The sequence below is a fragment of the Gouania willdenowi genome, chromosome 1 (assembly GCF_900634775.1).
Source record: "Gouania willdenowi chromosome 1, fGouWil2.1, whole genome shotgun sequence".
Taxonomy (NCBI): Eukaryota; Metazoa; Chordata; class Actinopteri; order Blenniiformes; family Gobiesocidae; genus Gouania; species Gouania willdenowi.
The window spans coordinates 22,417,497-22,440,851 of record NC_041044.1 but is presented as its reverse complement, the minus strand read 5'-3'; the positions used below and the strand labels follow the sequence as shown (position 1 = coordinate 22,440,851).

Genomic DNA, 23,355 nt, shown 5'->3' with positions numbered 1-23,355 from the left:
AAATTTCAGTCATATCAATAGTTGCTTCCCAAATAAGCAAAATGGCTTTTATTACATATGTTTGACAACAGTATGGTACTGTAGCGGTGTAAAGAGAAAAAAGCAGAGTAACAAACAAACAAACAGTTACACATAATCTGTACAAATAATAACATATTTACAAATAATAACATCATGCTATTTGCACTAATGTGTAAAGGATTATTCTACACGTCGTATTGTGAAATATGGCTGATGTGTCTAATGGGGAGGAGCTGTAATCCTTAAACTTTCTGGCCCATCTTAAGGACCTGCAAATGTCTGACAGAATGTTACTCTGTAGTGACTGGGATGTTACTGGTGGCCAAGGTAAGACAGTATTTTGGTTGAAATCAACAAGTGTAAAAAATGCCCAATGTTAATGATACAGTAATAAGACATAAAAACACTGTATCATTAGGAAACTTGATGATCACGTGGAGCTGTTGGACAACGTACATTTATGTATGTACAGCCTTAAGGGGCCAGTTCACCGTTGGAAGGGGATTTGATCTGATCTGATTGATCATGACATTTTAGAGAGAGACACATGTTCGCTGATGGACAAAGTTAAGTCTCCAAACTTTGATCAATGAGAGGAAATGTGAGTTGCTGTCGGACAAACATCCATACAGAAGAAGAGCACACCTACACGTAGAATCCAAACACTTTTCTTTTAAAATGCACATTCTATGTTTGTGAAGCAAGACTGCCATGTGAGTTTAGCTTGCTAGCTCTTTTCAGTTGTTATCAACTTTTACTTTCCTAACATCTGTATTAATCTTTTTTTTTCTTTTTATAACTTTATTGGTAACTTTATCAGAGTTTAATCATTTTAATTGAAAATGACAAAGAAATTATATACCGTATATAGACATGCTAATAAAAAGAACATGTCCATACTTCATGATGTATGATTTTGTTTTAATTTGGGATTAACAAGTATCTGTTTGTGTGTTTTATTTGCAGAAAGGCACATTATGCACATTAAATAGGAGGAATATATATATATATATATATATATATATATATATATATATATATATATATATATATATATATATATATATACATGTTATTGTTAATTTTATATTTTCTATTCACTATAGTTGAAAAGTTCATAACCAAAGTAAGAATGTATGCCCAGAGTTAGTGAAATAAAATCAGGATTACTTTTGAATCTGATCTGATATGTCTTTTTTCCTTTTCAAAAATATCTTACCGTATCATTATTGTGAGCCCTGTGTTGTCTGTTGCATGGTTTTGTGAACTTTGCATCTCGTCCCACCCCTAGTAATGATCTACAGCAGCGGTGCCTGAGTCTGGTCCTGAAGAGCCGCTATCCTGCATGTTTTTAGATGGAAGATTAGCTCGTGATCAGTCTTTCTGTAGAGCAGCATGATCTAAAACATGCAGGACAGGTGCTCTCCAGGACTGGACTTGAGCACCCCTGACCTGTGGTGTCATAATGTCATATTGAATACAAAACTCATAATTCTATTAAAAATGCAGTGTGGCTTGTGTCAAGCCCCGAACACACTTTATTTTCATATCATAATATTTCAACTAAAGCCATAACAATGAATACAAAATACATTCTTTTATTCATCTATAACTTGTAGGTAGACAAAAGAAATCAATGCAAATTATTCACACAAGCAATATTTAGTGGGATATAAATCTTGACACCATTTATACACCATTTACACAAATTCGTCTGAAACGCCGTCGTCCTTTCTTTGAGGAGCTATTTTCTTCAACACATTCACTTTGAATCTATCTACGCCTTTTCCCATCCTATCTATACACACAGCATCATTGCTCCCAATCTACTACCATGGCTCTTTATTTTATTAATACACGTCTTCTCTAAATTGTTTTGTAGTGACCTTTAGGATCCATATGTTATTATATGTACATGATATACAATGATTCTTAAATACATTTCTTTGATTCCAGTCTATTTACAATATAGGAGCTTATTGATTTTTTTCATGGTTACAAAATATATATTGTTGTTCTGAAAACTTCAAGCAAAAAAAGGCAAAAGGTGGTAGCAGTAAATTTGTATGTAAAGATTTATCATTTAAGGGAGTTACAGAGGGAAAAGACCTGATCCTTATCTGGTACAAGTACAATGTAGTGCCGATTAAAGTTGCGCAGGCTAAAATTAACAGCAACTTTTTGCAACGTTTAGCAACAAACTAAGTTTAAAAAACCTATGTGCATTTTTTAAATGTTACTTTTGTGAAAAATCGTAAAAATATAATGTCAATGTTAAATGCTAAAAGTTAAATCTAAACATAAATGTAAATCTAAATGTTGAATTTAAATGTTAAATCTAAATGTCATATTAGTTAAATATTTGGTTAATATGCAAATTCACTGGAATTAGCTTTTATTTTGATACTTCCGGTAAATTTGCAAAAATATCTAAATATTTACGTGACATTTAGATTTACATTTCACATTTAGATTTAGATTTGCCATTTAGATTTTACATTGACATTGTATTTTTACGAGAAAACAAAAAAATCACAAATTTCAGAAATATTGCTGCAAATCTGGTCAAAAGTAACATAAAAAAAATTCATACGTGTTTTTTAAACGTAGTTTGTTGCTAAATGTTGCGAAAAGTTGCTGTTTATTTTGGCATGCGCAACTTTACAATCAGCAACCCATAAAGTACAAACCCACATGTATTATGAGAAGAGATGAAATCTTTAAAAAAAATCTCCATGAATTCACTTTGACGATGCTAACTAAAAAGAGAATTTGTAACTATATCTCGTCGTCAGTCTGCGCTATCTTTGAGTCTTTGTTTATATGAAAAGCAGAGCCATTCTCAGTCTGGTATAATAACCAGTGAGTCTGCTGAGGAGCGCAGAAGGCCCAGTGCACACAGATTTAACCCACGCATTTGTATGAAAATAGATTACAGCTGTATTTAACAGATCAAACAAGCACAATGCTTTATCTCCCGTTGTGCGACTATAAAAAGAGCAAGGAGCTATTGTCCCACATGAAACTCATCATACCAACGCAAACGCAATGTCATTCTTTGGTTAGACAGTATTCAAGATTTGTATAGAAGTGAGTGTTAATGCATGTCCTATATAGCATAGCATCTGGACATTATTACTGACTGTAAATGGCTGTAGATGAACTCCTCAAGTTTGGAGCAAAAATGTGGACAAAATAGATGCAACAAAGAGAAGCAGATAAACTTACATGTGGTACACAATAAAACATTCAACAAAGATATGGCTTATGAAGAAATATTCTCTCTGTTTTATAATAATATAAGCTGTACTTTAATAAAAGACAGTTGCCTCTAAGTAAGCTTAAAAACATCACTGAAACTACTGGATATCTCGCTAGCTCTGGTAACGTCATTAGAAAGTGTGTTGTAAACAAACACAGCACATGCTCTTTTCATAGCTGTGAGGTGGCTACATGTACGCTTGTTTGTGTTTATGTGTAAGGTTAGGTTTATATGGGTGCAAGGATGGACCACTCACAGCAATCCCATTTAAAGCATTCCCACTTGCTCTTCATCAAGCCCAAGAGCGCTCTTGAACCCAATCTGTTTTGTCTCTTGTCCGTCTCTGTCTTATACTGCGTTTCAATGCAGACAACTCTTCCTGGAAAACGGAGATAAAAGCCACTACAATGACAGCTGCCGCCTCCGCTTCAGATCTTCTGGCACATGTGAAGTCTGGACTTGGACGAGGACGTGGCGTCTTTCCACACCTTGCACGAGAGGCCTTTAGCGCAGTCGCAGCGCTGGAAGATTTCTAGGCCGTGAGAGCCTTTCTTCCTTTGTTTGGTGCAAACCTCTCCCTGCCTGAGCACCGGTTTGCAGATTTTGGTCCAGAAATGACGCGCGCAGCAGTAGCCCTCCGAACAGTCAGATGATCGCAGGCAAGGGTCACCATCGTGCCCTGACAGAGGGAGACAAGATACTTTGTTTAATGAACCAGTGGAAACCGCATTTCAGATTGTCATTCGTAGATTGGCGAAACTATAAAAATATACATTTATGTATGTATATGACATATTAGCCGTGTTTTTATTACAATTGGAAATGCGCAAAATCTAAATAGTGCAATAAAAACTGGTAATGGAAACACCTGAATTAAACACAAAAACTTTTTACGCTTTAATGAGGAGGTTTTTCAGACGTTTCGATACCAAAATGTGTCGCAAAGGCGCTATAGAAACACTTTTTCCGCAAATACACGTCACAGAACGTGACGTACCTGGTCACATGACTAATTCCCTCCAAGAAAACATGGCGCGGTACGTGTGGACAGAGGAGGAGACCGGGACATTTCTAAACATTATTCTTATAAATTATTACTGCCACATTAGGCGTGAAACAACAAAGGAATGCAGAGTGTTATAAGGAGGTTTGGAGCGTTTGGCTTCCTGTGGCAAAGTCTCACAGGAGTTACGAGGCTCCTGATCGAAAACTACCTTTGATAGAAACATGTTATACTTTGTCGACAAATCACTTTTATTTTGCAAAAATCTGTAATGAAACCCAGCTAGAGACATATTAGAGACATATTGACCTTTACAAAATTCTAAATATGTTAGCTGCATTGTACCTAGCAAAGCAAGTGTACGATGAGTAGAATAGTTTATTTCTGATACTAATGTAGCCCTAACTTAGTGGTTTAATGGCTGCTGCATCTAAATTGAGAATTATTTATGTTTTTAAACATCACTTTTGTTTTAATTTCACGATTAACCCAAACTGTGATTAACGGGAGCCTTCTAGCATTTTTACACTGGAACTTTAATTATTTTTTTATTTGAAAATATGTCTGAAATATATTTTATTTGGTTAGTATGCCTAAAAACATTATTGATAGTTTTCTTAAAAACAATTCACGTATAGTTCAAAATGTACATTGTCCTTTTTCCCTCTAACTCTGACCTTTCTAAGGCTAGTATGTTGTAATTTGCTATAAAAAAGACTTAAAAAAATGTCCTAAATTAAAGTTGTTTTTCTTAACCACATTATTTTCTCTCTGATTCTAGTTTTGCATTGAGTGCATTCGAATGTTTAGTTAATTTAGTGTCTCATAAAACATTTATTAAAACACATTACTTTGTGAATAAGCATTTTCATGAACCTAAATCAGGTGTCATGAACTCTCAGCATGGGGCTGACTGTGTTATGGGCTGTGATTGTGCCAAGCTTGTGATTTGTGGTTTTCACTTGGGTATCAAACAATGTGTTCTGTCAGCGGTGGGCTTTATGGGGCATTATATAGATGCAGGAGCAGAAAAAAGTAGCATGGATTTATATTTTTTTTCTGGGCTTCTATGCAGTGGTTTGGTCTCACAGGGAGAGACGCACAAGCAGAGCAACAATTATCAACATAGTTTGTGGACTGACAATCCTAACCCTGAATGTTTGTGACACACAGTGAGTAAAGACAAAAACTCAGTCATTCAGACCAAGTTTATGGAGTGAAACTGAATAAAGACAACAGTTATTAGGTTGAGAGACAGTTATTCTTCAAGACATCTTAAACCTTACAACGCATTATAATTCCTATGAAATTACGTGTTGACTCTAAGCCTCACAGAGTTAAAATACAACATTAAACAAAGTGAAGTGTTACCTTTGAGAGAATGCTTAGCGTGTGCCTTCCCACTCTTTCTCCAGCCGTGATCTTTGGTGGAAAGTTTATTATGATCATCCAAGGCTGAAATGTGAGGTGAGAGAACACTCTCCGAAATAGGGGTGCAGATGTCTGCAACAACAACAGGAAAAACTCTAAACACTTTAAAATTCAACATTTTAAACTGAAGATGGTAATTATTTTTCAAATGTTGCTAAAGTCTGTCAATGATGCTGGTTTGAACGAAAAGCAGTTTTTAATCGACCTCTATTCATGGCATTCTGTCTGTGACTGAAAGTACACAACGACATGTGACCGTCGCTTCCCAACCTCAGGGCCCCAATTTAATACAGTCATCTATCCGGGATTCTTTCTGAGCGCATGTGGTTAGCATTATTTAAATGTATTGGCTCTGTCACTAAGACTTTGGGCTAGATGCTTGGGCGCTCTTTGTTCAGCGACCTCAAACAAGTCATTTTTTCCAGAGCATTTGCATAAGACAAGAAATTCAATTTTCAACTCATGTCCTGCAGGGAAAGTTTAACAAAAAGTAAAAAAAATGTGGGTGTGGATACGTACAATTACTGCAGCGGTTCCCAGGGCAGCACATGGCATCTCGATGACAACGCTTCTTCCTCCTGCGGCAGGTGAGGCAGCGAGAAGGTGCCTGTTGAGGGCTGTGGCAGTAGCTGCCGATGCTACACTCTTTGTCATTGCTGCATGGATAAACCTGTAAAAAAAATAATAATAAGTCACTCTCAATCTGTATGAATATTTGAAGAGAGACTGAGAGGTTTTTTCATTAACTGTGTAAATATATACCGTATAAAGAGTTATTTTGCAAAAGCATACAAATGCTTTTTTTTTTTTGCATGATTTAGTTCAGATTAAAGTTAAATAATATCCAGAGGTGAAAGGAATGAATTACAAGTACTCACATTACCGTAATTGAGTTGCATTCATGGGTACATGTACATTTTTGAGGATATTTATTTATAATTTGAAGATCAGTAATTTTACTTGTACTTAAGTATGTTTTAAAAGAAGTAAAGACCAACCAGATTAATCTTAATGCACCGTGCCAAGACAGCATTGAATAGAGGTTATTTTCTCAGGTTCAGAGTTCATAAATGTAGCTATACTTAGAGCCTGAGAATTAGTTTGCTTTGAATTGAATTAATTGGTGTTATTTTATCTAAAAAAAAATTGTACATTTTCACAAACTTTGTGGAAAACAAATTAAGTTCCAATTGACCTTTCGCAAAAGCCCCGCCCCCGCATTTACTTTTGCGATGTCCGTCAAGTTCCTGAGTTGGTCTCGTCTGTAATGGCTGGGAGAAGTCTACCGGTGAGTGTTAGTGATTCTTTTTGGAGCAATACCTGCGCAATATCCTCCAGCTCCAGGCAAAATGGTGTACAATATGCTATGGAGGGATACATTCAAAATATTAAAAATGAATAACGAAGGGAACATTACAACTATTGAAATGAAAGCATACCGGTAAATGGCGAAAGGAGAAACACGCCACGATCTCTACCTCAAATGCAATGAGCACAACCTTGTGGACTAGTCATGCTCCTGCACTGCTGGGTGAGTTTTCTTATATTATAATGTTTGTATCCTCCTTAAGCTATAAGAGCGTTACCACAGCTAATGGGGAACTGTAACATTAGCTAGCTAGCTAGCCGAACCTACAGGTGACCCAAGGCTAATAAGATAGTAGCTATTGACACTGGTAAGTGGTAACAAAGCCTGTTAATATAGATTGGGAGACTTGTATGCTTCAGGAGCATGTCGACTGAAATAAATATTGATAGTAACATGATAGTTGTTAACAGTGACGTGCTGATAGCACTAGGGTAGGGTAGGCAGGGCATTGCAAATAGAGACCACCAATGTTGACACCAATGACAAGTTCATACGTGAAAGGGAGATCATAAAACACCATTAAAGAAACTTAAACATTTATTTATTAGTAGCCTCCATACTCTCCCAACAAGATATATCTCATTACACGGCAGTGCATCTGTTGTTTGTGTTGGAAACACAGAAACACGGAGAAAATGACAACAACAACAACAACTCAGAACAGTCGGTTCAACGAGGCGCATCCACAAAGCCAATCCTTCCTTTTGTACTATTCACAGTGGAAAGTATGAACAATTTTCTGACCTTCCTTTGCTGAAGGTCTGCTAGATCAGGTGTTGGGCTCCCATCTTTCAAAAGCTGTCGTTTTTTCCTCAAAAGAACGTTTCTTTACCGTCTCTAGCGCTGTCATTCTGCCTGCAGTGTTATAATCCTGCCCACTCGCTGGAGAACATGCAGCTGGATCAATTCACTAATGCACTGTGAACGTACATATAGCATTTAGCATAGCACGGTTATTTTTACGTAAATGGCTTTACAGCGGAGTGAGACTTGTGCAGCGTCTCTGCCGTACCAGGAAATAGCGGTGTTTAGTCATTTGGGCTATGAAAAGCACAACATGCTGACACTTTCAAACTTATACGTACTGTAGGCTATCGGAAATTGAAAAATAAATTATAATAATTAAAACAAATAATCAAAATATCAATTCATCCTTGGCTAGGCACTGCCTACCCTACTTCTGACTGCACGTCACTGGTTGTTAATAACTGCATACTACAGTTGTCGCTGTAGTTGTTGGCCCCCATTTTGCGAATTGTGCAAGATTTGGTCTCTTCCTTTTTAAGTTTATACATGAGATGTGTACTGTATGCAAGGGAACCATGGCAAGATTTATTACCACAAATAAATATGAGGGGTGAAAGTACAGCAACTAGCAACTTTGACTTTGAGTACTATTTAGTTGAGCTACTTTTTACTTGTACTTGAATGTTTTATGTATGACTTACTTGTACTTGTACTAGTACAATTTCAATGAAGTAACAGTACTTCTACTTGAGTAGGGTATATCAGTACTCTTTACACCTCTGGTAATAGCACAGTAGAGTGGCTTTGACCAAGGAGAGGATATCACCTTTCAAAAGGCACTCAACCGTGATTACACTCATATAACCCAAACTAAATCATGAGAAAACTCAAAATTCTCTGAAAAATTATTAACATGCAGTTTCTGTTTTTTTCAAATGAACTCTTCATATATTTATCCAGTAAATGTAGAGAGAAAAAAAACTGTTTTGCACAAGTAACCACTTAGCCCAGTAACTGTAGTTAAAGAGTATAATTTCAGTGATGGGCTTTTAAATCAACAGTACAGACAGTTCTTCCCAACATCCATAAACTGTACCGTTTATTGGAGCATATGCCTGGGAAGGTGCCAGACATAACATGCAGTGGTGAGATGGCCTTTTATTGGCCTGCATTCTGCTCTAGAAAGCCTGAAACAAACACCAGGATGCAAGGTTGAAGAAAATTAGAGTTTCAACCCTCTTTTACTTATTGTACTTACAAGGGTGGATTCAATCATATGTTGTGGCTGAAAGCACTATGACCTGGACCACCCTTTAGGTATTTCACTTGTTGAAGTACAGTTATCAAAAATTGTTTCTCAGACGTGAATACAGGAGTCAAGGGTTTAATTTGTAACCCACTCCCTCAATGATGACATCTCCGGAGATTAAGTTATAAACTGGCAGCAGGATTCTCTGTTCGCTAAGCCTCTATGATCCTGTCAAACTTCTCAGCAGGGCGAGTTGTAAAACAGTCTCCATTTATTGGCCCGTGAAACATCTTGGGATAATACACTAATGTGTTATCTCCTCCTTTTATTCAGTAAGACACATAATTCATTGTGGAGACTGCAAGGAGGCAAAGCAGTTTCTACAATAGATGCACCACTTGCTTTAAAATGCAGCAATCTAACAGATACAACAGCTAAGTTGAAGCTGGAAGCAGTAAGAAAGCATAAAATAATCCTTCTTTTGTTGGATATTAAAGCTACTACCGACAATCATTTTTAATCAAATAAAGACTTAGGGTAGGCCTCATAGATTAAAATGAAATAAAAGGTGTAAAAGGTTGAAATTGACTCTCAAAAGTTTGTTTTTATCTCCACTGTAAACACTCCAATTGTTGACGTATCTCAAAGGTTTCTTGCATTGCATTGTGGGATGTAGAGTCCCGTAGATGGACGCATAATGATTCAATGGAGACACCATATTTGTACTACTTTGTTCACCACGTGATATCACCTCACTCCATGGGACATTCAGTTTCAGACCTATTTGGATCTTTGAGTCTATACCCCAAAATAAATATTGTCTATTGTTATACCACGACTCTCAGTACGTGAAAACACTAGAAATATGTTGGGATAGTCACTTTGGCAGAGTTTTTGGAGAAAAAAACAGAAATTACAGTGAAAATTAAATGAAAAAAACATATTTGCATCCATCTATGGGACTCCATATCCCACAATGCAATGCGCAAAACCTTTCCAACAATGTCAATTATCATAAGTGTTTCGAGTGGAGATCAAAACAAACTTGTAAGCACCATTTCTAACCAATTCGATGTATTGAACCATTATGGATTTATAATCACAAGCAGCTTCAAAGATCCCCCTTGTTTATCTGACACCATATTGCTGATTTGTATCGCTGTACAGTGTTGTTGTGACTCAATAAAACAATAAAGAAAGTTTGAATAATGTAGTAATTGTTTAATATCATCCCCTCCACACCCAATTTTTATTACATTTTTTTAAACTGGGAGTCCAGCTTGATTATTGTATCAGTGTACAGTGTGTATATTTTTAATCTTTAACTTCTAAAAATAAAGATGAACTCCTACTCCGTCAAAACCTGACAAGATTTTGGGCTGTATCAGTATAAACCAGCACGGCCGGTATACACACAACTGTGGTTAATGTAGTCCTAGAAAGCAACAACCTTGCAAAAGTTACTTTAAAACAAGACCCATGTAAGAACCCTTCATTTATAAATAAAAATAAACATACATTAAGAGCTATAACCACACAGTGTATCATTCACCACACAGTGGAATCTTCTATGTGAATGCCGCAGTCATAGAAGCAGCCTAACCACTATAATACCTATACTTGATGTGTAATTCAATTTATTAGTCATTCTTGACAATGCAAGTTGAATATATTTAAAACATTGATCTAGTTGTAAACAATAAATTATGGTATTACATTGAGACTTTTCAGGCTCTCTTTATATGTGTTAAAGGTCCAGTATTATGCTATTTTTCACCCATCTCCATTTGTTCTAAGAACCCCAACAACATAGTATTTGAGGTTTATTTTCCCAAACTCGCCTGTTTTCTGGAATTTTAGCCGTCTGAAAAGTTCATTTCATGACATTTCTATAAACAGGCTGTTTTGGGGCCTTCATGCATATTCATGAGTGGGCGTGTCTATAGACACAGACTTCATGCCTCACTCTTCCGAGGAAGATCAGTGATCACCAAAGCTATTTTCTTTTGCTATCCACACACTGTTGTTATTGTTTTCAGCCAAAAAAAACTGCACATTACAGTAAAAGTATTTAAACGGCTATTGTGATTGTGAGTACGTATCAGCGCTTCAGGGTCTGTGTTTATCACAGCAGCAGCAGAGTCATTCAGCTGCTTCAAACACTCAGTGTTAAGCTGCTAAGTCACTTTTTTCCCCTCCTCATCTCTATTAACTACAGGAATAGTGCATTTAAGGTGATAATCATTTGCTTTGTCCAACCGCTGCATAGTATTGTGTCACAAAAACATTAGATCAAGTCAAAGGTGATACAATGCAATATAACGGGTACTAAAAACGGAACTGCTCCGTTACACCGTTGCTGCCCACTGCTCCTCTGGGAGGGGTTAAATGCAGAGAACACATTTAGTGTAACGTTACATATATGACAATAAAGTACAATATATATTCTATATTAAACCGCAATGTTTGTTTTAGCTGTGAGCTAGTTTGAGAGGGAAGAGCTCACATTCTTAAAAGGGAGGAGGAGCCAGTATTGTCAGAAGGAGCTGCCCATCTGGAGCTGACTTTTTACAAAATGTGAAATAACAAGGGAGGGAGGAAACAGAACGTTTTCAACTTTAGCTCTCTGAATGAGACTAAATGGATGTATATCACTGTAGAAAAATATATTATATAAAGTTTTTTTTTTCCACAATACTGCCCCTTTAAAAGTAAAAACAGTAAATATCAGAGCAACATTTAAAAATAGTTCAGGAGAGATATCTTGGTATATTATTCCAATCGACATTGAAACGGGCTTCCCCGCTCTTGTTAAATCCTTAACATTTGAGCCTTAGGCCAGTGTTTTTCAACCTTTTTTGAGCCAAGGCACATTTTTTTCATTGAAAAAATCCCGAGGCACACCACCAGCCAAACATGTTAAAAAATGATACTCTGTAGCCTATATTAACAATATAGCCATTCTCATCAAAGTGTCTTGAATAGGAATCAAATAAACACAAAGAATAAAGGACTTTATCATCATTTGTATTTCTTCTTTCAAATAAAAAGTGCACTTAACATGTCCACTTCAAAAATACAGCTTGAACATAACAAATGAAACAACAATGTGGTCTTAAAGGTAGTAGAAAACGTCAAAGTGTTTTGCAAACTCTAATTCTGTCCAAAATTATACCATAGCACCGTTGGATAGCTTCTCGCCACACACCAAGCACAACGGGATCGGTGTCGTTGCATCCCCGGTGGAAGTAAATCCAAATGAAACATAACTCTCGCTGTATTGCCTCGAGCTCACCGTCTTTGCTTTCTTTCCTCCACTCATACTAGGGCCTTCTTCTGGGTCCGAATTTTGTCCAGGGCCCAGTTCGGAATTGGTATTTTTCCTCTTCAAAAACTTCTCCATCACTGTCACCGTAGTTTCGCTTACCCACAATGCTTTTACCGCCAGCTGTCACTTTCATGCCTCACTAATTCTCTTGTCTCAACGGACAATGCAATTCGCTACCTGCTGCCATCTAGTGTTATGGAAGAGTTTTACATGATTACGCTCTCAAGGTGGGTTCACACCGAACGCGACTGAAGTGACTGAAGCGATGCGATTACATTAAAAATCAATGTAAATGACGCAACGTCAATTTATCCCCCCCTCAGCGACGCGACTTGCATGATCAAAGTTGAAAAATTTTAACTTTTTAAGCGACGTGAAGCGATATCTCCCGTCCTCCACTGTCTGTAGAGCGGAGGCAGCAGCCCCTCCCTCCCGCTCCCGCTTCAGTGCTGACGGCTGCAGCGGAGGCTGTTCTACTTCCTCAAAGTATCAGGTTCAAAATTAAAGCGGTAAATTTCTTTAAAACCACAGTAACTACTGATCAAACACATTCTGAGTGAAGTCATCCTTTAATATCTCCGTTAAGTTGATCATTTAACCGTAGAAGCGGAGCAAGAAGGGAAAAAAAAGACGTCATCAACACTCTCTCTCTCTCTGTCTCTACCCTGTTACCGGGGCCACACACACACACACACACACACACACACACACACACACACACACACACACACACACACACACAGCTCCCTAGTGATCGCGTCGCTGGAGCGATGAAATGATGGACTGACAAAAAAGCACCACTATGTGCAAACTACCGATCAGGGACGATTTAAGGCAACGGCATCGCTTCCGTCGCGTTCGGTGTGCACGCACCTTTAGTCACTACTGCAGCACGGACACTCGACAATGGTATATTATTTGCAGATAATAATTAATATGTTTTCAAAATTTTTTTTTAGACCAATTAGGTGAAATTGGATAATTTCCCACGGCACACCTGACGATCTCTCGCGGCACACTAGTGTGCCGCGGCACAGTGGTTGAAAAACACTGCCTTAGGCAATCTGCTTGGTCCGGCGCCACTGCGGCCTTGAGAGAAAATATGATGTAGGTTTTTTTTTTTTTGTTTTCTTTAAATTACAGTCTGTGGTCACTCCTTTCCCCACTTTTAATGGAGAAAATGAGTTAAAGTATTTTGTCCTTGGGACGAAAACCAAGTCGTTTGGTTTTAAACACTGACTTCATGAAACATTTTTATTTATTTATTTATTTTTTTTAATGTCAATGGACAAATACAGACCTTAATAAATAATGTAGTGTTTTATTTTGTTAGAAAATAAGAAAGCTAACCAGCTCTGTGCAAAACAAATTGCAAAAGTTGTTCCCTTGAAGGAGAGTCAAAGAGTCATTATCCCATTTTTGGAGATATTGGAAGTCGTTGCAGTTTGCACAATAGATTTCAACAGACGTTTATGCTAATACCCTTCATTCTGCAGCCAGGACTTGAATCTTGGTCGTAAGGGAGGAAAACAAACACTCACTGAGGCACCTTTACTTATATCAAAAATAGAATTTTTCAAGTTTGAAAAAAGCACCAAACATGTAAATATTTTTTTTACTCTACAGTCCAAATTCCCTCAAAATTTGATCATGAAAACCCTATTAGAAGTTGAGCAACAATGTCAGTATTGCTGAAGAAAACAAACAAAAAAAAAGAGTTTTGTACCAAACTCCACACGCACAGCTGCAGGAAAAATACATTACATCAGTGCATGCTGAAGGGGAAGACTTCGAGTTCTGCTAAATATATCTGCTCTGATCATACAAACAGATTCATTCAAACATAAATTGAAATTATTTAAATGAAGTGCGCTGTCGACCACCATTAGAACAACATGGCCATCTTGCACGCTACCACCGGCACCGCATCCACGCTCAGCTGGCCCAGCAATGACTGGTCTGAACCATTGTGGCAAACCACTGACAAACATGGAACAGCCATTGAGCCAGCGACTATAGAAGACACTTCAATCGCAGGGAATTCATCATCGCCACAAAAAAAAAACAACACAACAACAAACTCCACTTACGCCACAGAGGTCAGGATAGAAGGGTGGCCGTGTCTTAAAGAATGGGAGTCAGTCCAAACAGGAATGTGCAACACATGTTTAAATCAACTATCAACAATATCAATATCTCAGCACTTATAGCTCATGAGCTAGAGCTTGAGAAAATGAACAAGATTAGGCTTTTTGGACGATGGCCATGCAGGCTTTCTTTTCTCAGGCTGGAAGCACATGGAGCAATAGAGAGCCTGAGAAAAACGAGCCGAAATATTGAAGAGCGGGATCATCCATCATTGTGACAGACTCTAAATGCTAATATTTAACATGTTGATGAAATTAACACAGCTGTGTTCCTTAATGGTCTAAGAAAAAATATCATGGAACAACTTTGTAATAAAACTGCAATTTCAGTATCGGTATTTAGTGGTCGAGGGTGAACAACTCCAAGAAAAATATATATATATTTTTTACAAGTTTTTTTCTAAAAGGTGTTAAACAGTAGGAGCAACTACAACTATTTGTAAATTTTTAACTTTTTTTTTTAACATTTCAATTCTTTATTTTCCACCCTTACACAAACTGATCGTGGAAGGTGTAGCAATAAATTCTATTTACAACTGCAGATTGTGTCCATTCAACATTTTTAACTTTAAATGGATGAAATGAAAATATGCTGGCTCATGAAGAGCGAAAGAGGCATTAATATAAAAATATATTAATTTGACTGAAGTTTATGTTGCTGGCTCTTTCCAGTGTTCAAAATAGGTTTTTGCATTTAGTTACTGTTTTTGAAAGAAAATGATGTATATGTTGAGCTTAAAGCTAGGAATGTGTTACGCTGGTTGTAGCATATTTTAAAAAGAACGAAAAAAAAAAAATGATTTTTTTTTTTTTTATTGGTGGGAAAAATGGGCTGTTATCTGAATCTGAAGTCAGCCGGGTTGAAGGCACATGCTGAAGTAACTACCTGTGCTGATTCCTATCTATTTCTCTGTCCAGCAAGATTGGATTAATTCCAGTCGCCTGCAGTAAAGACAGATGGAGACAAAAATATTAGATTCACATCTGCAATCCCAGCAAGGGCAGGCCAGCCCTTTGAACCCCAATTATTCAAGGCCAAACCCGAAATCCCATCTGATAATCTCACCTTATCTTGTCATGTTTAAAGCACCTCATTTGAAACTTCTAAGGTAGTGCGCTTCATTTGGATGCATCTTATTCATCTCGTATCTGTTTTCTGCAGCTCCCCTATTTTTCTCCCCCCAGACAACCTTTGCACATAAAAGCATAGTCCTGGATCCTGCACAGGAAGTGGGCTAAGAACCGTGCACTCTGCAGCCTCTCTTGGTATGCTGGTGAGACAATAAAGGATGAGACAGATAGAAAGCCATAAGGGAAGCCCCCGGCTCTGTCTCGTGTTGCTCTCGTGCTGGTAAAGCACAGTGGCTTTGAAGAAAAACCTGAAATGTGCGGGAGCAACAATCTACAAGGGATTTACTACAGGATATACAGGGCTTTGAACCCTCTTCCGCTACTCTTTGGATCCCCTATTTACCACGATACAGTCATTCCACTGCAGTGATACAATTTCATATTATTAATCTGCAATGCCAAAAAATAAAAATAAACAAATAAAAAGTTTAGTTTGTAGCAATAAGTGATTTTTGGATTTAACAACAGATTAAAAAAATAACCACAGACAACCCTTCGTTGCCATGGAGTAAAGGTCACATTCCTTTACAGCAGTGGTTATAATTTCATATGCCTTTTCATTTGTGGAACAGCGAGCTCTCCGAAACCCCTAATCTACAAATTCCAATCAATAAATGGAATTTAAAGTGGAATTTATTTTACAAAATACCAATGCAATTAGTTCAATACAAAGTAAATGCAGTCTGCTATATAAAATGTAGCTGATTATTGTCTCCTATTGTCAGAAGAGTGATAAAATGGCCACTACAGCATAAAATTATTCTGTTTCCATAAATTACAAGAAGATATAGTATTTTATTGAGCAATATTACTATTAGTTTGTGGTGAATTTGTAATAAATAAATAAATAAATAAAAAGCAACTGGGAACATTTCCTGATTATTTTTAAATGAATTGTTAAATCTTTCAGAGTAGCCCATACGATGTGCTGCTGTACCCCTTGGGGTACATGTACCCCTGTTTGGGAACCACTGATTTACAGTATAACAGATGAATTAACGACACAGAAAAGTCATGACTTTCACTTTCACCTGAGGAAACTTAAAAGCAGTATTCCCACACACATCAATAGCAATGCTATTTCTGAAAACAATATTTTTGTTGTCACCTCCGGCAAGGGGGTAATATTTTGGCATTTATTTATTTGTTTGTTTGTCTGTTAGCAAGGTTCAGTCAAAAATTAATCAACTACCTTATGCCATGGAAGATTCCAATACATTTTGGAGAGGATATGGATCAATAGACAGATTTTGGATCAGTTTCAGCAATAAAAAAAAAATCCATATCCCTCATCATTGTTGAAATGTAAAAAAAAAAAAAAATTGACCAATCTTTATTTAATTTGACTCAGCTGTTTCATCCGGATCGCTTGTGCGATTAATCAATAGTTTCGGAGGTGGCTTTACAGTTAGACCTACTGTGTCACTATTAACGGAGCCTTTAAAGTGTGAATGATGAGTGCACTTGTTGCTATTTTTGTGACTATTATTACACAATCTACAAAATGTATTTTTAAATATTGTACAATGCAGTTTATTCCCCAAAAACAACTAAGAACTGGCTGGAATTACTAATGTTGGCCAGAATGAAAACACCAATAAAACTCCGATTTATGCCATTCAGTGATGGCTGGGAACGGGAAAAAGATATGCAAGTTATATTTACAGTATGTCAATTCTTGATTGTATGAAATGAAGATACAAAATAGTGCCAGAGATTAAGGAGTGTCCACGTTTTCTCTAGATTGCTCATGACCTTCAGAAATAAAGCTCTTAAGCTGAAGCTGTGAATGGTGTTAATGAGTGGCAGGGGCCTTAAAGAGTCAAATAAACGATGTCACAGAATAAACAAACTTCATATGGCCTGAAAGCACAGACAGCCGGTATCAGATAACATAGGGATGACTGCGCACAAGTCACTCGTACAAACCATGTCTCTAAACACTGCCTGGCGTCTTTCATCACTAAAAACACATGTGTTTATAACTATGTCCCTTTGAGCACTACAATCCACAGTCTCCAAAAACTAGACCTTTCTTAAGTTAAGTATACATTCTGTCTTGTTGCTAATCAGGGGACAGGACGAAAGGCATACAGTCACTGTACACCAATGCACTCTTCAAAGACTGTCAGAGGAAAGGGAGAAAAGCTCCTTGTGGTAATTGCCATAAAAGATGTCCCGGTAATCCCGTGGAAGGAGAGGTGCAGGCATCTCCTCTCTCATTAACAGGTCCAATTACAGAACAGGCCGTCCCCACGCAACAACCTAATGCTCCAGTGAAAGGGCCACACAGCACCCAAGGGACCCACAGACTGGAAAAGCCACAGGATGGCAGACTGAAGCATAAACTGAGCAGAGCGCTAACAAGCAGTCACACCTCTCCCTGCCTTGTCTCGCGCTTTCTCAGCTCATTACGGTCACTAGACAGTCATTTTAGGTCGGGGAGCATGCAGGGCTGAGACAGACAAGCTTCTACTTTTATAGGCCGTGCCCCCACAAATTGCTTGTTACGTATTCCCTGTGTTGAATTACGCTAAGCTACAAGTTCAGGCTGAATGACTGACTGCTGCTGGTGGTTTACATATACATACTGAATAAATGCCTACACATAGTCTGCTATCTGCTGGTTCCACTCCCAAGAACCAACAGAGAACCCACAAAGCACTGGCTGACTCTTAGAACAGACGTGGTCAACTGTTATCACAGCTGGGGCCTGTGATTGTCTGATCCATGTCAGCATTTAGAATAATGAACAATCTATGCAATAATGCAGGAGAACAAATGGTTTTGTGTGTTTTCATGGTCATTTTGTTGTTGTTTTTAAGTGTGCGTTTTATTTTGATGTCATTTTTTGTCATTTTCTCACATTTTGTGCATTTGCGGTGTTGCCCAGTGCATTTTTTTTTATTTGGTCGTATTGTGTGTTTTTCTAAGTCATTTTGTTTAGGTTCCCGTCACTATTTTTTAGTTGTTTTGTCATCAATTTGTGTGTTATGGGTATTTTGTGTATTTCTTTTAAATCATTTTGTGTTTTTAATCGTCATTTTTGTGTATATTTGTTGTGGTTTTGCTACCATTTTGTGTATTTGTGTTGTCTCATGCAGTGTTTCTCAAATGGGGGTACATATATTCCTAGGGGTACGTGATGGCCCTACAGGGGGTACTTGAGAGAAAGAGAGAGGAAAATTAACAAATGAAAACATTAAAATATAGGGTTTTATGATGTTTATTTTTAGTTAAAATGTTCCATCATCACGATGGAACGATGATGGAACATGAACTGAAAATACAAGGGTCAGTCTTGGTCTCACACCAGGTGGGAGATGACCGGAAATGATGAAAACTGTAGAAATAAATCCATTCATAAGACACTAAATACTTTTCATTCCACTTTTTTTTAAAATGAGATTCTTTAAAATGTGTTCATTCCATCATTAGGCATTAAGTTGTTTTTTCATAGTATTCTGAGCAAAATGTTGTATTCAAACAAAGGGTACTTGAGCCAAAAAGGTTCGAGAACCACAGTTCTAGTGTATTTTTTTGGGTTTTTTAAAAGTAATTTCATGCGTTTAATTCGGGGGCTGCATAATCTTACAGCGAGTGCCGCATGTGGCCCCCAGACCGCCAGTTGTCCACGAGGCTTTGAAGATTTCCCCCCAATCCAGCTGATGTGAAAAGAGTGAGAGTTCAGTATATCACTCAGCGCTGCACTACTCCGTCAGAGCAAATCGTCGCCCAGGTTTGAATATGATTACTGTCACACATGTCGCCAAAATCTGTCAGCAGCTATAGAGGAAATAAAGCATATTAAGTTGTCAGAAGCCTCGATCCAACACTTCTACTAGAATGGATCACCAAATTACACCCAGTGAGCTCCTTGCCTGGATGGTTGGAATGAATGGTTACCCCCTTTCTCCTAATTCGCCACATTAAAAAGTAAAAAAAGTGATATTTACCAGGACTGTTTCATTTACGTGAGAGAGGTTTTAAAACCGCAAAAAACTGCCTCACACCGTGGAAAAGAATTGGGTGATATAATGACATTACAACTGGCTGTGAATCAATAGATCTGCAACACTTTTGAGAAATGAAATATTGCAGCACTTTTCACTCATATTACGCACAATCATTCACAAACTATCTCCAGACCTGCCAACCAACCAAAGTACCACAACTTGGGGATAGGTGTGAGATACACGAGCACTGTTTCCTACAGCTTTGCATGTGCCAGAGGAGTAATTTAAGCTGTTGAATAAATATTTTCCAAATATTCACCAAAACCCCAATAAAATATAATTGATTTCATAAATGCATGTGAGTGAAAACATTTTTGAGAATCTCTCCGAGAGCAACTGCGGGTAAAATGCTTTAGGGTGGAACGATATTTAAAGTTCACAAGTTGAGACGATATACGATACTGGACTCAGGGTAGTGATACGAGACAATACTTTTGGAAAGGAAAAAAAAATACAAAAAAAAGAAGAAGTTTGAAGAATTAGCAGATTTGAATTGAGCGTACACATATATGACTTTTTGCAACTCAAGTGAATATAAAATATAAAGTCAACATTAACATAAACATTTTTTAAACCATTTAAATTGTAAAAAAAATGACATATCACCAAGGCATTCACAATATTGTGATGCCACTTGCACCATTGACGATATATCTCGTGATATCTTCTCACCTGATATATCGTCCCACCTATGGCACTATTGGGTATCTATGACAACAGGTCCAACTTATTTAAATGCTCCTAAACTACGACAAACCGCGTACAAAGTGAGTCGGCTGAGCTCATAAACTGCGACCGTATGCAGAGACACCCACCATGTTGGAAAAGCGTGGCTACCATCATCTATGGACCACATATTGATACAGTGAGTTAGACTGCGGCTGTTCCTTTACAGCTGTGGAACAACTCCTGGCAGCCAAAACACACACCCACATCAAAACTCTTATTAGTCATCTTCTATTGAACCTGACATTTTCTTCTTTCGTGGCAATTTGTTGGTCTCTGTGTGCTCATGCGGCTTTCCCTCAGTCCACTCCTCACATTATTGCATTGGCACAGACGCAAGCAGGCGTTTAAACTGAGGTCTGGCAAAGCAGCTTGAGGTTAGATCTCCACACTCGCATGGGAGCGAAAGGGGGCTTTTCCACCATATTCTCTGAGCTCTCAGCGCTGCACATATACAGGCCTATACCTCATGGTGCAAGTCATAATACAGACATCTGATGAGGCAAAAAAAAAATAAATAAATAACAGGTGAAAGAAGATCAATGAGAGGGAAATGAGCCAATGGGGTAAAGATGATGCTTAAATTGGTATGGGTATAGTGAGTGCAGGGAGAAGATGAATTATCTGAATGATGATTTTGTATACTTACATTTAAAGTTTATCTGTTTGTGGCATGTTTAACTCTTTCTGCAGAGTAGAGTAGCTTTATTAATCCCTATAGGGAAATGTACTGTCATTATAGCTCAGAACAGGTAAAGTGCAATAAAAAAGACAACAGAAGGCAACACACAGGAAACCCAAGACACCCAAAAAAATAGTGCAATGAAGATAAAATAAGCAATACAATAATAGATGCTATATAAACTGTAAATAGGAATAAAAATAGAGAAATATCATATGAAAAAGTGTAAAGGATACTTTTTAATGTGATTTCCCTTGAATGATCAGATATATATATATATATATATATAGTCAGGTTTCTTTGATCAGACACGCTCGCTGTCAGACTGTGGGAGAACAGCACTTTGTTGAAACAGCAGGAGTTGATCACTTTTTGAGTGAGTATAAAGTGGTCGCTGAGAGTGTCCCCCAGAGGCCCCCACAGAATCTCATAATCCCAGCAAGCGTCTGGACCGCTTTAATGACACTAAGACCCAGACAGAAAATTACCCAAAGTGTTCACTTTCTCTCCCATTTCTTTCTGCTCGCCATCTATGATTTAGTGTGGAAGTGCGCGCTGTGGCGTCAGGTTGGAGAGCCAATTAGAGTTTATGAGAGGTCCGATCCTCCATCGAGCTTTCTCCTTTTAACTATTCCACCAGTCACATGCGCGCTCGGGATTGGAGATCGTGAAGTATAAGCCAAAAATGAAAGGAAATAAATGAATCATAAAATGTGATTATTAAAGGGGGAAAAATGGTTTTACCTGTGAGAGTATGCTGTGTTTTTTGGGGACAGGGGCAGAGCGGTTGGCCACAGCAGCCGGTGTATCCTCCGAAGCCGGTTTGATGGAGTTGGCCTTGGGGCGCACCTCCTGGGACTCTCCAGTCCTCAGCGCAGCGACCAGGAGCACCACAACACAACATCTCCAAATGCACACAAGCATCCTTGTTGAAAAAACACCGCTGAATAATAATTAAAAAAAAAAAAAGATCTGACACTTGTTGGAGGATAAAATATTTGGCACAAAAAAAGTGGCTTTTGTTGGAGTTTTTTCTGAGCGCAATTCGTGCGCCCTGGTTTGTTTGTCGGTGCGCCAAGCTCTCCTGTGCCCGGTGATGATGCTCCTCAGATCAGACCATAAAACCCACAGAAAGCAGCAGCCTTTCCTCGCAGGAACCAGTGATAGAATGAATGCTGATGGTGTGATAGACCAGAAGCTGCACTGGGAGTCCCACTCTGTCCTTGTCTGTGGCTGTGAGTGAACACTTAGTCCTGCACTCGGCTCTTTTATGATCTGGGATACTTTCTTTTTATAGGATTCTAATGAGTTTGCTTCCTCCGCCCCCATCCACAGACACAGCTGACAAAGACTGTTCACTGACTGCTCTGCTCTGCGCTGCACACCGGCACCAGGAGCCCCGCTGGGAAAAGCCTATTAAATTAAACACTGTGTTTTAACCAAGCGCTTGACCCGTTTACTGCGAGGCATTGCCTGGGAGAAAGAAGTCATAGTTCCTAGAAAACATAGTGTTTTTTGTCAGTCAACTTTAACTACTTCTTTCCCCAGAATCATTTAGGCATTTTATTTTATTTTATTTTATTTTTTATTTATTTTGACATTTACATTTAAATCTGAATGAATGACTATTTCCAAACAGGAGATCACTTTTTCTGGCTTCGAGGTGGATAAACAACACTGAAAATATTATCTTCAAAAACGCTATAATGAATAAAATATTGCCTCTGTCCAAAGGAAATTGTATTTATTTTTCAAACTTAAAAATCTAATAAAAAAAATAAAAAATAAAATACTAGAACTTGAAATGGCGTGTTTTTTATCATGCCTCATGCTGCCTCAATAGTAGAAAAAAAAAAGTTAAATGATTCATGAGTTTTAGGAACAAAAACCCTCTTCTTCACTGTTTGCTTGCTATTTTCAAACACTATTCTGGTCTAGAAAAGTATAGGAATGAAGGAGAACCAATCTGCCACAAATAAATAAATGAAATAATGCCTACAGATATATCATAAACGAATAAATCATTCAATACCTAAATATACACAGTATATGTCAAAGATAAATAAATAAATCACTTAGTTAATACCTAAATATATGCCCTAAATGCTATTTATTAATTCATTTTTAATTGTGTAGTTGGTCCTCCATATGGAATGGTGAAAAAGGTGTGCCACATTTCTTTAGACTGGATTCCTTTCCAGGGTGTATTAACCTGCAGCCATACAACTATTTACAGGATAGTA

At 37.7% G+C, this 23,355-nt stretch overlaps 1 protein-coding gene across 1 annotated transcript; it reads right to left on the bottom strand.

Annotated features, from left to right (window-relative positions):
* Positions 1–2,597: 2,597 nt before the first annotated feature.
* dkk2 (dickkopf WNT signaling pathway inhibitor 2) lies at positions 2,598–22,457 on the bottom strand. The gene is made up of 4 exons (XM_028449302.1): positions 21,857–22,457; positions 6,237–6,387; positions 5,658–5,789; positions 2,598–3,962 (listed from the first exon to the last, which is right to left on the bottom strand). The coding sequence occupies exons 1-4, from the start codon at positions 22,034–22,036 to the stop codon at positions 3,712–3,714; spliced, it is 714 nt and encodes a 237-aa protein (XP_028305103.1). The 5' UTR covers positions 22,037–22,457; the 3' UTR covers positions 2,598–3,711.
* Between the last annotated feature and the right edge of the window lie 898 nt (positions 22,458–23,355).

Bases quoted from the DNA above. Each gene is read 5' to 3' on its own strand.
- dkk2 (XM_028449302.1), bottom strand. From the start codon at position 22,036: ATGCTTGTGTGCATTTGGAGATGTTGTGTTGTGGTGCTCCTGGTCGCT. The intron at 5,790-6,236 runs GTACGTATCCAC...TTGTTGTTGCAG, and splicing joins TGGGAACCGCTGCAGTAATT to ACATCTGCACCCCTATTTCG. The intron at 3,963-5,657 runs GTAACACTTCAC...TCCCTCTGTCAG, and splicing joins CGCTAAGCATTCTCTCAAAG to GGCACGATGGTGACCCTTGC.